General features: G+C 44.4%; 2 protein-coding genes across 2 annotated transcripts in view; one reads left to right on the forward strand and one right to left on the reverse strand.

Moving 5' to 3' along the window:
- brf1a (BRF1 RNA polymerase III transcription initiation factor subunit a) overlaps positions 1 to 16,639 on the reverse strand; it is a 57,312-nt gene that overhangs the window by 35,176 nt on the left and 5,497 nt on the right. Inside the window, exons 4-6 of the mRNA XM_044047360.1 lie at positions 12,503 to 12,676; positions 11,057 to 11,088; positions 8,139 to 8,211 (exon numbers count right to left, since the gene is read on the reverse strand). Of these exons, the coding sequence (XP_043903295.1) occupies positions 8,139 to 8,211; positions 11,057 to 11,088; positions 12,503 to 12,676 (279 nt within the window). The remainder of the gene's footprint in view (positions 1 to 8,138; positions 8,212 to 11,056; positions 11,089 to 12,502; positions 12,677 to 16,639) is intronic.
- On the forward strand, positions 1,831 to 7,017 carry LOC122782821 (BTB/POZ domain-containing protein 6-B-like). The gene is made up of 4 exons (XM_044047361.1): positions 1,831 to 2,705; positions 4,082 to 4,172; positions 4,331 to 4,449; positions 5,392 to 7,017. The coding sequence occupies exons 1-4, from the start codon at positions 2,320 to 2,322 to the stop codon at positions 6,422 to 6,424; spliced, it is 1,629 nt and encodes a 542-aa protein (XP_043903296.1). The 5' UTR covers positions 1,831 to 2,319; the 3' UTR covers positions 6,425 to 7,017.

The following is a 16,639-nucleotide window of genomic DNA, read 5'->3' on the forward strand; positions in this document are numbered from 1 at the left end:
TGCTGCTGCTGCTGCTGCTGCTGCTGCTGCAGCTGCAGAACGAAGCCCAATAAACCCTCCGCTTGTTTATCCCCGTGACGTTTGTTTACAAGCCCTGATTCACCTTCGTCTGAGCGATAAACAAAACTGTCGGCGGCGACAAAGTCGAAAGCGTTTATGCCTCTCGTACGCACAGATGGAGCGACGCTTGCACCTGTAAGCGTTTCCAGTAAAACCAGTCTCCCGCTGCTGATCAGAGAGCTGCGGACGGTTTCTCCTCAGCTGGCAGACAGACACCAGCGACGGGCACCTTTCCAATCACAAACTCACTTCTCACTCACTTGTATATTCCGTGTTAAACTTTACAGAGACACCTGCTCCTTCAGTTCTACAGAATGACTGTGACCGTGTGGCAGACGTTTAACACTGACATTTACCAGAGTGGGTTTCCCCTGCACAAAGACAAAAGGTGGAGCGCTCGGCTCAAACAGTGGAGTCAAATATCTTTGAAGTTGCTTTTAAAGAGCAGTGCAGTGGAAAGCTGGTAGAGCCAGCTGGTAACCAGATCCAGGCTCATCCATGCCTCCCCCCTCAGAACCATGTAATGATACGTCTGCAGAGCTGGAGTTTAACTTTATAACGTCAGGGCCAGGCAAGAACTCCAGAAACAAGAGATTATGATCAAAAAGAGGCCGTTTGGATCAAATCAATTGAAATGTTGATTTTCTCAATGGGGTTTGGTGCAGGAGAGAGTGTTTTAACCTCATATAACCCCAGAGTGACACTGTGTTCTGTGTTTTCTTCACGTATTTACTGATATTTAAAGCCTGTGATCTGCTTTTGTTTGAAAAGGTGACGTTCACTTTTGTTTCCGCGACTCTCGAGCGTCAGAGCGCGGAGCCGCCGCCCAGGAAACAAAAGCGACACCAGGGTGAGTCGTTCTTTTATAAGCTGCCAGCTTCGCGCAGCTGACAGACACGCATTATTGCATCGTTACACTTCTGCATGCCAACGTTTACAGATTATGGACGAGGTAAGAGCTGCAGGTAAATGACGATCTGCAGGAGAAGCAATAAGTGATGAAAAGTCATTCAATTCCATGTGGACAGATTTTTTAAAAAAGCATTAAAGTGCAAAAACAAATGTATTTCATGACAAGTCAAATGTGTGCATTTCTCATTTTTCAGCTTCTTAAAAGTGAATATTTTCTGGTTTATTTTGCTCCATAAAACAAAGAAATCACTAAAACTGATTCATTTCTGGTTTGTGGACAAAAACGAAACATTTGAAATTGTCATCGTTTTGATATTTTAGAAAACACGGATCAATAAAATACGAATAAGAACTCAACTCAACTTTGTCACAGCGCTGCACCTCCTCAATTTCATCCTCTCAACTCCTCAAGCTCATGCGCTCATCCTCTCATCTACTCATGTTCACATCTCCTCAGTTTCACCCTATCATCTCCTCGGACTCATCATCTCATCTCCTCAGTCTCATCCTATCATCTCCTCATCTCCTCAGTCTCATCCTATCATCTCCTTGGATTCACCCTCTCATGTCCTCTCCTTAAAACCCAGTGCAAAGCTCTTCATCACAGATGAAAGTCCTTCTGTTTCAGACCCAAACTTAATCCTCTCATCTTCTCATCCTTCACTATCTTCAACGCAGCTCAAACTTCTCCTCCAGACCTCCTTTCACTCTCTCATATCCCCCCTCCCTTCAGTGACGCACTCTGCGGAGCCGCGGGGGGAGGCGCTTCGGCTCTGCTGTGACGTCAGCGCCGTGCGTGAATGTGATTGGCCCGCGGAAGCGAGTGGGCGTCGGAGAAAATCACGACGAAAAAGAAAAAAAGATCGAGAGGAAAAACCAGAAGACGGTGAAAACTCCCGACAAACGACGACCTACCCCGGGAGCGAACGGCCGCACCGGGACATCGCTGCTGGCTGTGAGTCGGTCGACAGCCGCTCCGGTTCAAAAGAGAAGAGGAGGAATATATGCGAGGAGGATTAACGCGGAGGAAGAGGAGGAGAAAGTAGAGCCGGAGAGCTGCTGCCACTCTCCGGATTACGCTTCGCGGGGCTGAGAGGATGAGGTGACCGCCAGGAAACGGAGGGGAAAAGTGTTTTTGTTTGCAAAAAGGCGACGGAAACGGACTGTGTGGATATTTATACGCTGTGGTGTCAACTTCGCGGTGGATGTCGTTTTAAAGCGGAGTCGCAGGAGGCAGATTTCGCGCAGAAGAGCCTGAGCGAACACACTTCGCTTCTTTTCTCCTCACCCGGCTCATCGGATATTATTAACGCAGGGGGGGGAGAGAGGTCTGGGTGTCTTGTGCCGATGCCCACGGCAGACTGCAGGCTGGTCCATCATGGTCGGATCATGAGGTGTCTGACTTATCTGCTGCTACTTCCCGAAACACTGAAAAAGTCCAAGAAGCTGCCGTTATGTTATGAGATCCTGACCCTGTCCCTGACGAACAAGACGAAACAGAAGAAGAAGATGGCTGCGGAGCTGTACCCCGCCAACACCAACAACACCAACCTCGCCAATGGCACCACGGTGGCGGACACGGAGAAGAGCAAGGCGGCGCAGGTGAACCAGGCCGGCGGCAGTGGCAGCGGCGGCAGCAGCGCGGCGACCACTCCGACCACCCAGCAGAACATCAACAACAACAACGTCGACCCACCCAGCTGGCAGTGCAGCCACCCCACACTTAGAGAGAGGTGAGCACCGCGACACACCAGCCGAATTAACCTCCACCCTCTCTCTCACGACCGTAGTAAATCTCATTCCAAGTATGTGCACAATTGTCCCTGCTGGGGAGTGTCAAAGATAAAAATGACCATAAAGCAAATGGAGCTCGTTACCGAGTAACGACAGCCAAATGCAGCCACAGTAACACGCTGTACTAAAATGACCAGGGAGATAAAAATGCACCATAAAGTGCAAGAAGGTCACTTCTCCGCGTCTCTCGCCTCGTTCAGTCACACTCTGTTGTGATTCAAGTGTCTTTATCTTGCGGGGGGAAACCCTGCAGATGTAGAACCTCATTATTTAGCTAAATTAAAATAACTGCACACTGAATTTATGTATATATTCATCGTTTTGTATTACATTATTCATGTTGAATTCTCAGATTTCACACAGAATTCTTTGTACAGCTATGGAGAATGTTAATATATTAATATTTTTTACATTTTATGAATATAATTTAACATCTTGTGATGTTATCTTGACACGTGCTGCTATATCATTAAAGTTCAACCATCCATCTTACTAGGTTAATATCAGTTTACATGTTTTTCTACAATGAGCTGATACATTCTGCCCAATTTGCATCATCACTACACATGGGACAGTATTGAAATGTAATGTGACGATTTCACTGATGAAATTATCGAATAGTAAGATTTGTTTGGAAAAAGTGAAAAACATGTCTAAAATTCTTTAAATGTCTTTAAGACACCCTAATCTCAAAATCATACTTACTTTTGCATCGTATATATAGGTTATGTAATTTTTGGCAAACACTTTGAAGCATAAAATACAAATTTAGAGTCATGAAGATGCAGGCGCCCCCTTGTGGCACATGAAAATAAATCTTTATGGACCTCTTTTGTGAAATTTCCACTTTTGTGACAAAAAATGTTCCTCCAATAATAATTCCCGCAGGCTGTACTCTGAGAGGTGTAACGCTGCCCCCCACAGGTGACAGTTCCAAGTTACTGATTGTCACTTAATCTTTTAAACCTAAAATAAGGGTTTACTTGCACAGTTGCTTCTTTGCAACTTGCAAAAATGAGTATTTTCCTATATTTTTTACTTTTTTTTTTAAACTGCTTATCAGACAAAAGTACAACAACAACACAACAGGTTGTGGGAAAGTGTGACAGGCGTTTTTTCCTCGGTTAAGTAACGTTAGAACAAAGCAAGTGGCTTTTAGCGATTGAGCTGCAGCCCCCACTACTGTAGAGCTCTAATCCTCCCCAAAACCTATGAAAATAACCAGTGTCTCCAGGCAAAGAGAGCGTGGGAGGACAGACTCTGTGTTATTCAATCCTGACTTTGGCTTATTCATGAAAACCTGCTCTGCTTTTAGGAATGCCTTGATGTTTAACAATGAGCTGATGGCCGACGTCCACTTCATTGTCGGTCCTCTGGGGGCGTCGCAGAAAGTCCCAGCGCACAAGGTAAATACGCTCTCTTCACTGTTGAAACACAGATGTTTACAGTTTGTCTGTGAAACTTTCAGTGACCCTACGACGGAGAAGGCCAAGTCTTTTTTGTTTTGTTTGTGTCTGGATATGTGTGTGACACATCTGTCTGTGTGTCTGTCCTCCCCTCACAGTACGTGCTGGCCGTGGGAAGCTCGGTCTTCTGTGCCATGTTTTACGGCGATCTGGCGGAGGAGGAGTCTGAGATCCATATCCCAGATGTGGAACCTGCTGCTTTTCTAATTCTGCTGAAGTAAGTACGACACACACAGAGTCGCAGGCGGAGGGAGGGATGACAAGCGCAGTCAGTGTCACTTCAAAGCGTATTATTATTACTCATCCAGAGGGGGAAAAAAAGCAGAGGACACCAGAGAGCTGGAAGCTCCGGAGCAGCAGCAGCAGCAGCAGCAGCAGCAGCAGCGTGTTGCTCTGTAATTGCTGCTTTTCTCTGCACTCTTTGTTCTACTAGAAACATTTTTTCCTCCTCATCCACAGCCTGACAGTTTTCCTTCTCTATGCAGAGTGCTGGTTATAAATACCCTGCCTTTGTTGCTCATTTAGCAGCGCGGGCTGAGCGCGGGCTAAGCCAGCGCCGTGGACGGTTGCCTTTTCATCCCTCCAGAGGAAAGGCTTGGATGTGTTAAGTCATGATACAATCCTCTCCGAGTAGAAAAAGGCGATCACTTTTTCCATTTCAGTCTCTTCGGTGCGGTGGAAACTAGACTTGGAACAAGAAGAGATAAGCACCGCAGAGCGACTGTCAAGGATCCAAAGTCAGTTTTCAGAGTAGAACACAGTGTCGTGCAGGGCCGTACAAAAGGCTTAAGCCTCTTTCACACTAAAATTAGCCAGCATACGCATGATTTGTGAGCCCATGTGCGGGGGGGGAAGGCGATTTCCCGTTGCCAGTGGTTGGTCGGCTCTGCGGCGTTTGTTTTTCACTTGTGCATGAAATGCAACGTCTCGAACGCGCCAGAAATAAAACGAGTAGGCGGAAAAAGAAGAAGAAGAAGAAGAAAATAACACTATTTAGCTCAGTGTCAATGTTGCGGTGGAAATGAAGCGGGAATTTGCACTGCTACCAAAACTAAAGATGGAGAAGGAATTCTGGCGTTCACAGGAATTGGTTATTTGTTGATTTCATGCTTTTACGCATATACTGGGGTTTAAAAACATGTCATTGTCCTTCTTTCAGATACATGTACAGCGATGAGATTGACTTGGAGGCGGACACGGTGCTGGCCACCCTGTACGCTGCCAAGAAGTACATAGTCCCTGCACTGGCCAAGGCCTGCGTCACCTTCCTGGAAACCAGCCTGGAGGCGAAGAACGCCTGCGTGCTGCTCTCCCAGAGCCGCCTGTTCGAGGAGCCCGAGCTGACGCAGCGCTGCTGGGAGGTGATCGACGCTCAGGCCGAGCTGGCGCTGTGCTCCGAGGGCTTCTGCGAGATCGACCTGCAGACGCTGGAGATCATACTGCGGCGGGAGACCCTCAACGCCAAGGAGGTGATGGTGTTCGACGCGGTCATGAGCTGGGCCGTGGCGGAGTGTAAGAGACAGTGTTTGAGTCCCACCACCCGCAACAAAAGAGACGTCCTGGGCAAGGCGCTGTTTCTGGTGCGCATCCCCTCCATGAGCCTGGAGGAGTTCGCCAACGGGGCGGCTCAGTCCGACATCCTGACACTGGAGGAGACGCACAGCATGTTCCTGTGGTACACTGCGGCTAAGAAGCCCACACTGGACTTCCCTCTGACTGCGAGGAAGGGTCTGCTGCCTCAGAAGTGCCACCGCTTCCAGTCGTCGGCGTACCGGAGCAATCAGTGGCGCTACCGCGGCCGCTGCGACAGCATCCAGTTTGCCGTGGACAAGAGGATCTTCATCGCCGGTCTGGGACTGTACGGATCGAGCGGCAGCAAGGCCGAGTACAGCGTCAAGATCGAACTCAAGCGGCAGGGCGCGGTCCTGGCCCAGAACCTGACCAAGTTCGTGTCGGACGGCTCCAGCTGCACGTTTCCCGTGTGGTTCGAGCATCCGGTGCAGGTGGAGCAGGACGCCTTCTACACGGTGAGCGCCGTGCTGGACGGGAACGAGCTGAGCTACTTCGGTCAGGAGGGCATGACGGAGGTGCAGTGCGGCAAAGTGACATTTCAGTTCCAGTGTTCGTCGGACAGCACCAACGGGACCGGAGTACAGGGAGGACAGATCCCCGAGCTGGTGTTCTACGCATAAGCTGCTGACAGACAAAGACAACCATGCCTCCCAGCCTTTAAAGTAATGTAGCATTAAAGACACTCACGTCACGTCACACAAAAATGGCCTGGTTTAGTTCTTTAAAGAGACTATTTTGGAGAAAGAGCCGCTGGTTTTATCGTATTTAATTTAACGTTATTTTTCTATTTAAATTCCGCGTTAACGTTATTTGCTCTGATGCCTGTGTGTGTGTGTGTGACGGCTGCGGCTGCTGTAGAAAAACAACATTAACACGGTGATTTTCTTGTTATATAATCGAGCTCGGCTCCACGACTGGAACAAAAGTAGGGACTTAAATCGGGTTCATCTGCCACGTTTGTTGTTTTTCTCCTCTCCAGAGTTCCGAGCAGCAATATCACAACAAAGAGCAGACTTTATGTAGTTTAACCATTCAAATGCATTAAAAGAAGCAGACAGTAGAGATCAGAGTTGTTTTGCACTTGAAGAGGATCGCCTCGGAAACGTCGTGTCTTTTTGTAAAGTATGATTCACGTGTCGACGGCTTGATGCCGCCGTGTACAAGAATGCCTATACACCTGATGATAACACATAAAGGTTTTAATGTGACTCAACGCCACACATGTCCTGTTCTTCTGAGAGAGAGAGAGAGAGAGAGTGTGTGTGTGGGGGGGATTTGAGGGGCAGCAGCGCCCTCTGGTTACACCACTGTGAACTACACTGTTAGTTTATGATACATGACTTTTTATGTGGGGGAAGGTGGAATTTATGATTATTTTTATCATTTATTGATTAAATGATGAGGTATTTTGTCCAGAATGAATGAGAAATGTTGATCGGTGTTTTCCCCAAACTTCAAAATGTCCTTTTAAAAGACCAAATATATTCAGTGTAAAGTCATAGAGCAGCAAAGCAAGCAGAATTTATAAGCAGCTAAAGTCACGGGAATTGTTGTTTTAATAAAACCAGACACAGACTGATCAATCAGTTACTGGAATATTAAAAAATAAACATAATTTCAGCCCTTTTCTTGTACTTAAATGATACAGAATCTAATTATGCCTGAAAGTGGGTACAGTGTCATTTAATCATTATCTGTTGATCTGTAGTTTAACAAATTTAAGGTAATGTGTATATTTCATGAGTAAGGCAAAAGAGTGGAATCTAATTATGCCTGTAAGTGTGTGCAGTGTAATGTAAAGGTGAAATCAGAGATTATTTTAACATCTGTTGATCAGTAGATGAATGAAACATGTTGATTGGTGTTTTCCCCAAGCCTCAAAAAATGTCCTTAAAGACCAAAAATGTTCAGTTTGACGTCATAGAGGAGCAGAGCAACCAGGATTTATTCATTTTTAAGCAGCTAAGATTGTTATTTTAGTAAAAATTCACTCAAATGATTCCATCAATTGCCAAATATATTAAAAAAATGTAAATGTTGCAGCCTGAATTCAGCCCTGGATTCAGTTCTTTTAGGGTTAAGTTGTAGATTTCATGAGTAAGGAGTTTTTTTCACGTTCTAATTTTACACTACACTTAAATTATACATGTGGTCGGAGCCTCTCGGGCTCAGCAGGAACATTTAAAGCTCCACACAGCTGGATAAAAAAAATAATTAACTGCTATCTCTTGGTTAATTATGACCTGAAAAGATAATTAGAGACGCAGCAATCTGGGTTTCTCTTGGAGACCGCGAAGGACGTTACATAATATGAAATAACACAAGAATCAGTACCTATAGCTGAGGCGTTGATGCACAGCTCTCTTGACAGGACCAGAAAGGTTCTTCCCAGGACGTAGACGTTCACCTGCGGGGGAAAAAAAACACTTTTAAGTGTCATTTTCGAACTGGATTTGGCTGCTTATGTTGATCCACTGACGATCTGAACACTGCGGCAGCCACTAAAACCATTCAAAGCCACTTAAAGACGATTCACAGTGACGTGCGGCGGGGCAACGCTCCCAAAGTTAGACTCTCAGCGCGGTTCTGGTCAGGTTCAGTGTTACATCATCGATCTCTGGATTCACACATCCAGAGTTTGAGATTCACTTCTCATGTAAACATCTCTCTTCCTGCATTTGTGCATTTGCGGTTAGGTTCTATTAGGACTGCGTGTGTTCAGGAAGTTTGACAATGAGTGAAATGAGAGTTTAAGGGCCAACGATGGAAAAGAAGCCGTGACTGAGGACAAGGTGATCGAAATATAACCCTTCTGAGTCAAGAAACTGAGGTCATTCAGAATTCAGAAGGAGAAAAAGTCACAAAACATCAGGGAAATTGGTCCTGATCTGGTAAGACGTCACTGAATTTGTTAAATATAAATTAACTTGAGGCCACACCCATAATCTGGATCCTCAGAACCGGATTAAATTTAGTCTGTTGGTAAGAGTTTTACCCATTAATCAGAGATTTTGACAGTTTTTTGTGGGTAGATTCTCACCAAACGGATGAATTGATGATTTCTGGCTCAGTAATAACGAGTATGTTTGTAGGAAAACCTTGTGAGACACATTCAATCGGACCAAATCACACAGAAGAACCCTTTACAGCAGGAGGAGGATGAGCAACAGGCTGGAGACCTGCTTTATTAGGGTGGGGGTGTCATTGAGGTTATCAGGGTGGAAACTCCCATCACAGATGTTTCATTGTTTCCTGCCCACAGCACCTCCAGAAGGTTCTGCAGTAAATCCCATCAGCCCCCGCTCTAACCCCCCTCCCCCCCACCACGAAAGCACCTAATGACAAATTCTGCTGAATAACAAAAGCCACGAGGCCGCACATCTATCATCCACACAAACATTTACAGCCCGCACTGAAGTTTCTGAAATCTGAGGCAGAAGGCGGCGGCAGCAGCAGCAGCAGCAGCAGCAGCAGCAGCAGCAGCAGGCCATGAACTCAGATCTGTGTTATTCCCTCAGACTCTCTCTCTCTCTCTCTGCAGACCCTACAGCTGAGCAGACGGACGGACTCTCACTCTCTCACTCTCTCAAGCAGATGCTCCTTCAGCTATTCTGGGAAAACAGATTCTAGCAGAAGAGGCCAAAGAACAAGTGCAGCACTTTAAAGTTGTATATTTTTCAATATTTCTACACGAGAAGTGGAGAAAAAATGTGACGGGGTTTCTCAACCCTGGTTCTGAGGAGACCAGGCCCAATGTGTGTTTCTGTGAGACACACACAGATCACAGGAGGTACAAAACATGTACCGGATTGGACCCACTGGTGGGCCAGTTCTGGTTCGCGGGCCGTACATTTCGACACCCCTGTTCTAGTCTGTGCTTTCTGAGGATGAAAACGTTGACGTGTGTTGCGTCTGTGGTCTCCCTGTGGTTTTTAAAAACCAAGTCAGATTTGAAAATCCTCTTGTGTGGGACAGGATTCACACTTCTCTAACCTGAACCTGAACCTAAACCTGATTCTAAGCCTAAAATAAAGTCTTAACAGATCGTGAGGTGTACAGGTGAACAGTTGGACACTTATGTGACAAAGAAAGAGACGGGACAGATCGATATTTTGTGGATTCCATGAACTCGACCTCCATTACATCACATCACACAGAAAACAAGTGTTATTGATCCAGGTCTGATCAATAAACACAGCCTCACTCAACACAGCAGCTCAGTGAAGGAATGAGATAAAACTCCTCATCCAAACTGTGTGTGTGTTTGTGTGTGTGTGGGGGGGGGGTAATAAAAATGATTGGTGGACCTCCACCAGCCTCAGCACTGGGCATTAATAACCTCCACCACAACACACACACACACACCCAAAATCCACTTCAAATCCACACCCTGGCCTCCACATGCCCGGGTGGGGACGGTTGGGGGGAGGGGCCGACCCGGCTCCTGCAGGACAGCTGGGTGCACAAAAATAAAAGCCCACGACCAGCTGTGACTCTGAGAAATGTCCCACCACCACCACCACACCCCGACTGACTGTGAATTAAACATGCAGACAAATGGAGGGGTTTCTAATTTTACACACACACACACACACACACGACACGACACGACACTCAGGTTTAATTATAAGGGTGAAAGTCTGAAAAGCAGATGACTGCAGGGGCAAGTGGGTGAGGCACAGATACATCATGGGAGTCATCATGGTGGGAGGTGAGAGCGTGTCATTAAGAACTCAAAAACACATCAAAGTTTTCATTTAAAATTTGTTTCTCAGTTTGTTGCCCCTGCACCAAACCCCATAGAGAAAATCATCGATTTAAACATCACAGCACACAGGAGCTGTTGACCCACTGCTGCCTCCATTAGTGAGTTCAAATGTCTTAGTTTGTAAAATTCGGCATTAAAAACACTTTGTTCAGGTTGACTTCAGTGACACAAAGTGACCACACGAGGCAGCAGAAGCTCAGCAGCTCCTGTGTGCCTGCGAGCTAAAATCACTGATTTTCTCTATGGGGTTTGGTGTGAGAGAGTGAGTGGTTAACAAACTTCAGTTTCCTGTTGGAAAAGTCTGTCTCACAGTGAGATAAAGACATGAACTTGTTCTTAAGACATTATAGACTTACAAGAGTGTAGTTTTTACAAAGTGAGCCTTTTGTTTTTCTCTCTTTGGGTCACTGTAGTTTTTTTAAACTTCTGATTTTATTTACACAGTTTGGACTCTTGACGGAACAAAATAAGACATTTTTCTTACCTGCAGGACATCACTGAAATCCAGCAGCATGTCTGAGAAGAGCATGTTAAGGAAATGTAAAAGAATCAGAGATAACAACAATAATTTAAATGAATAATGCAAACTACAGAAGACGCTGCAGTGGTCCAATCATTAAAAAAAACAAACACGTAAACACTGCTGAAACTGTGGATTATTTCCTTGTTTGGTCAAAAATGTTGAAAAACGTGGAACTGACATTCTCAAATGTCTTGTCTTTTGTCCACAAACACAAAATGATTTGTTTGTTATATGGAGCAAAGAAACAAGAAAATATTCACATTTAAGTAGCAGAAAAACACTGAAATTCGATGAATTAAGTCATCATTAGTTCAATTAAAAGTCAAAAAGTCTTGATCAATGTTTCTCAAACCTGAAAACAATGATCTCAAATGTATTTTTATTATTTGTTTGTTATACGGAGCAGAAAAACCAGGTCTTAAAACTAAATTTAGTAACAGATCAATAAATCTTCGCAGCTCCGTGTCAGCAAACCCTAAACCCGTCATGGTCACCTCTGACATCACAGACGACGCCGCTCGCTCGGACACGCTGGTCTCCACAGAGACGCTGGTCTCCGTGGCGACAGGTGCACCTGTCTCTGCGCTGCCCGGGACTGGATTAACGTGGTCTCACAATGGACTCGGCAGAAGTGCCGACGAGATGGGAAAGATAATCCCGGGCACGCGCTCGCCGTCTGGAGATTAGCAAATAAACGACGACACATCTGTGTCCACAAACACGGGCGACAGCGACAACCAGAGATGATATTTATGTAAATCTTAAATATAGAATAAAATGACCAAAAAAGGCATAAACTTTATGCAATATTTCTTTGTAGAAACAAGGATTAAATGTCTTAATAAGCAATATTCAAGCATTTCCACTCAGCAAATTTCAAACTTTTCTTACTTTAAACAGAGAGATTAAAGCTGCAGTACGTAACTGTTGGTGATTTTTGTTATTTTGAAAAAAAAAAAGTGTATTCCAACATTTTTTAATCACCTTATTGCAGCCACTTTGACTTAAAGAAACTAAAAGGCACTGGCCAGATTAAAGGGAGGGATTATAACCTTTGAAAATAAGATAACCAGGGTGTGAGATTAACGGGATATTTGAGCCTTTCTCTCCTGAGGCAAAAGCTAAAGAGTCTGAAAAACAGTCACAGAATAGAAAGGGAATTTCATATTTGTACGCTATTTTGACAGAATTGCGTCCACGACGACAAACGTCTCGACTCAAACGGATGCTTTTTAAACAACGTTTTGCTCCAAATTTGGGAAAACGAGGAGGAAAAACAAGGTGGGGGGGAGTAGGTGGAATATTCTGGCTAACACGCTAACTGTAATCTGGATTTCAGCGTTTAAGGTCGTGAACCTGACAAAAAAAAGAAGAAGAGACATTTGTGACGGTGACAGTAGAGGATACGTGGCGTTCCCTCGGTGCGGCAGACCAGGTAGAGACACGCGGCGATGACGTGCGACGCCTTGCGTCCACGCGTCAGGTGTTTGCCGAGCGCCATCCTGTAGAAATTATAGGCCGTGTCCAAACAGTGCTGGTTCATCTGCAGCTGGCGACCCAGAGTGTTGATGTGCTGTTTGGCTGAAAAACAAAAACGCGAGGAAACACGTTGTTCAATTACAGGTCATTATACATTTGCTGAAACTTCATTTTTAAATGATACAATTATTATTGTAATAAAATAAAAGTAATATTATTATTTTCTACTTGACTGATATTAATGACATGTGTTGAAAACCCTTTCCATTTTATTTACAGTATATAAAATAATGGGCAAAGTTTTCCTTATTTTTCCCAGTAGAAATATTTCAGCGTTATTTATCAGAAACAGCTTCCATAGTACACAGAATGTGTTTTGGTCACTGGTGCAAAAACAAGAGCAAAAGAACAGTGTCAATATTAAATTAAATTAATTTAAAAAAAAATAAAAGAATAAAGATTATTGTGTGAATAACAAAAACCAGAAACAGTGATTTATGAATACTGTGAAAACATGACGGCTCTGTTGTTCCCATTCAACTAACAAATAAATAGAGTCATAGTTCTCTCTCTTTACAAACACTTAACCACACCAATATCACAACCTCAGAAAAGAGGTTCTGCCTCATTAGAACCACACACTGGTTTCTATGACTTCAGAGGACATTACATTGACTGACCTCAGCCTACATGTGTTCATTTACATTTTTGTCACCATAAGGAAAACAAGTCCCTATAATGTGACTGTGTGAACACATTTAGGTCCCCACAACATAAGGAATACCAGGCACGCACATGAGCACACGCACACACACGTTCTTTGTGAGTGTGTGTGTGGGAAGGCACTCACAAAGAACATGTGTGTGCTTATTTTGCACACACACACGTAACAAACAGCAGGTGGAGACTAAAAGACTTTATAATTAACTCTCACATAGCTGTGTGTGTGTGTGCGTGTGTGTCCAGAGTTCATGACCTTACACACACACACGACCAGATGTGTGTGTGACCAGTGAACTGAGTGTGTTGTCTGGGAATGTGAGCGGCTCTGAGCTCATCGAGTGTCGTCACTTTAACACACTTTCACATCTAACTCAATACGACACATTGACACACACTATAAAGGGCTTTAACTCCCAGATATAATTAAAGGTTTATATACATATTGTCCTAATCTGTTCCTAATCTTCGTAAAATCATTGAAACTGAGGTATTGAAATATAACTTTATTTATTGATGAAAGCGGTGTAAAATCACTACAACAACAACAACAACAATAAAAGTGGCACGGTAAAGCATCTACCCTCATCAATTGTTCTAGTCACTCGTGTGTGTGTCACGTATAAAATGAAGTCACCGCAGTTCCACTCAGCCGTGCAGTTATGGCTCCGCCCATGTTAAGTAGGTACTTTTTTGTAGTGGAGATGCAAACTAATCGTGCCGTGTTATGGCGAGGCGAGTAGAGCGGGTGGAAATACGCTATAAAAGTCTTGGTCCTGTCCTAGTCTTTGACCCTAAAGGTCTTGATCTTGGTCTTGTCCTAGTCTTTGACACAAAGTCTTGGTCTTGACCTGGTCCCTGGTCTTGGACACTAAAAGTCTTGTCCTTATCCAAGCCCCAAAAAGTCTTCATCTTTCCGCGGTCCTGGTCTCTAGAGGTCTCGGGTCTAGTTTTGTTCCACCGTCAACATTTTACTACACGTTAAAAACACGTTACACTGTCATGCGATAACATCCTCCATTTTGTCTTAAAGAAACTGAACCGAAGCCCGACTCGTAATGAAAATGCAGTAAATGTCGGAGAAATAATGAAGTAATAATTATTAAGTAACTAAGACGTTTTCAGTGAGTTTGTTGAACGCGACTTCAACGAGTTTGAACCTGAGAAACAACCACGAGCAGCTCGTTCATATCAGAATCACAGCGGGAATGTATTCATGCACCGTCGTCACATGAATCACCGTCTGAAGGATTTTTGTTTTGTTTTTACTGCGGCTGCACTTTGTGAATCACTTTGTTTTCACTCATAAATCCAGACTTTAGCTGCTGCTGCTGCATTTACATTCCAGTCACCTCACCCGCACTGCGGCGAGCTGCTGTGCACCGACACACCGGGGAGTGCTGGTGACACACTGTTGCACAACTCAACTACACAAACACACAACATGAGGAGGAGGAGGAGGAGGAAGAGGTGGGGTCTGTGACCGGAGACGTGAATCAGTTTGGCGGTGAGACAGAGCAGGAGGAGCAGGACACAGACGTCCACTGGGAACACATTTCAGGGGCAGAGGGAGTTAAGGAAGAAGAACTCTTCCTTCTGAGACGTTATAAATCTTCTCACACACACACACTTAAAGGAACAGTTTGACATTTGTGCAATTCTACACCACATTAGAGTAAATGCAAAGCTGGAGGCAGTGGCTACTTAGCTTAGCCTGACTGTAAAGAGTGAAAACAGGAGGAAACAGTGACTTTGCCTCAGCTTAAAAAGGTCAAAGTAAAGACTAACCATAGTCTGTGAAACACAAACAACACAAAGCGCTGATACGTCTCAAAGAAATGTGGAAAACACTCAATTCTATGAAGGAACAGCAGCAACTAACGATTATTAGTTTAAATATCCACAAAAAGACGCTTCTAACCCTAACCCTGTTCACCGAGAGGTGCAATGCTGCCCCCCACAGGTCATAATCGCTGAGACGGTAGATACCAAGAGCAGTACAGGGACCGAGATGAGGACAGGAGACGGGTTTCTAATGACAAAAACACAAGACTTTTAGGGACTGAGACCAAGTAAAAAACCACGACTGTTAGGGACTGAGACCAAGTAAAAAACCCAAGACTTTTAGGGACTGAGACCAAGTAAAAACCCAAGACTTTTACTGAGAAGTAAAAACCCAAGACTTTTAGGGACTGAGACCAGGAAAAAACAAGACTAAAAGTAAAACCAAGACTGTTAGGACTGAGACCAAGTAAAAACCAAGACTTTTAGGGACTGAGACCAAGTAAAACCAAGACTTTTAGGACTTACCAAGACTTTTAGGGACTGAGACCATGGAAAAAACCAAGACTGTTAGGGACTGAGACCAAGTAAAACCAAGGACTGAGACCAAGTAAAAACCAAGACCCAAGTAAAACCCAAGACTTTGAGAACAAGTAAAACCAAGACTTTTGGACTGAGACCATGGAAAACAAGACAAGTAAAAACCACGACTGAGACCAAGTAAAAACCCAAGACTTTAGGACTGAGACCAAGTAAAACCCAAGACTTTTAGGACTGAGACCAAAAAACCAAGACTGTTAGGGACTGAGACCAAGTAAAACCAGACTGTTAGGGACTGAGACCAAGTAAAAAAACCCAAGACTTTTAGGACTGAGACCAAGTAAAACCCAAGACTTTTAGGACTGAGAACAACCATGGAAAACCAAGACTGTTAGGGACTGAGACCAAGTAAAACCACGACTGTTAGGACTGAGACCAAGTAAAACCCAAGACTTTAGGGACTGAGACCAAGTAAAACCCAAGACTTTAGGGACTGAGACCAAGTAAAAAACCAAGACTTTTTGGAAAACCAAGACAGACTGAGACCAAGTAAAACCCACTTAGGGACTGAGACCAAGTAAAACCCAAGACTTTTAGGACTGAGACCATGGAGGGACTGAGAACAAGTAAAACCAAGACTGTTAGGGACTGAGACCATGGAAAAACCAAGACTTTTAGGGACTGAGACCATGGAAAAAAAACAAGACTTTTAGGGACTGAGAACAAGTAAAAAACCAAGACTGTTAGGGACTGAGACCATGGAAAAAACAAGACTTTTAGGGACTGAGAAGTAAAAACCAAGACTGTTAGGGACTGAGACCATGGAAAAACAAGACTTTTAGGGACTGAGAACAAGTAAAAACCAAGACGGGACTGAGACCATGGAAAAACCAAGACTTTTAGGGACTGAGAACAACTAAAAACCAAGACTGTTAGGGACTGAGACCAAATAACCAAGACTGTTAGGGACTGAGACCAAGAAAACCCAAGACTGTTGGACTGAGACCATGGAAAACCCAAGAC

Source organism: Solea senegalensis, linkage group LG16, assembly GCF_019176455.1.
Source record: "Solea senegalensis isolate Sse05_10M linkage group LG16, IFAPA_SoseM_1, whole genome shotgun sequence".
Taxonomy (NCBI): domain Eukaryota; kingdom Metazoa; phylum Chordata; class Actinopteri; order Pleuronectiformes; family Soleidae; genus Solea; species Solea senegalensis.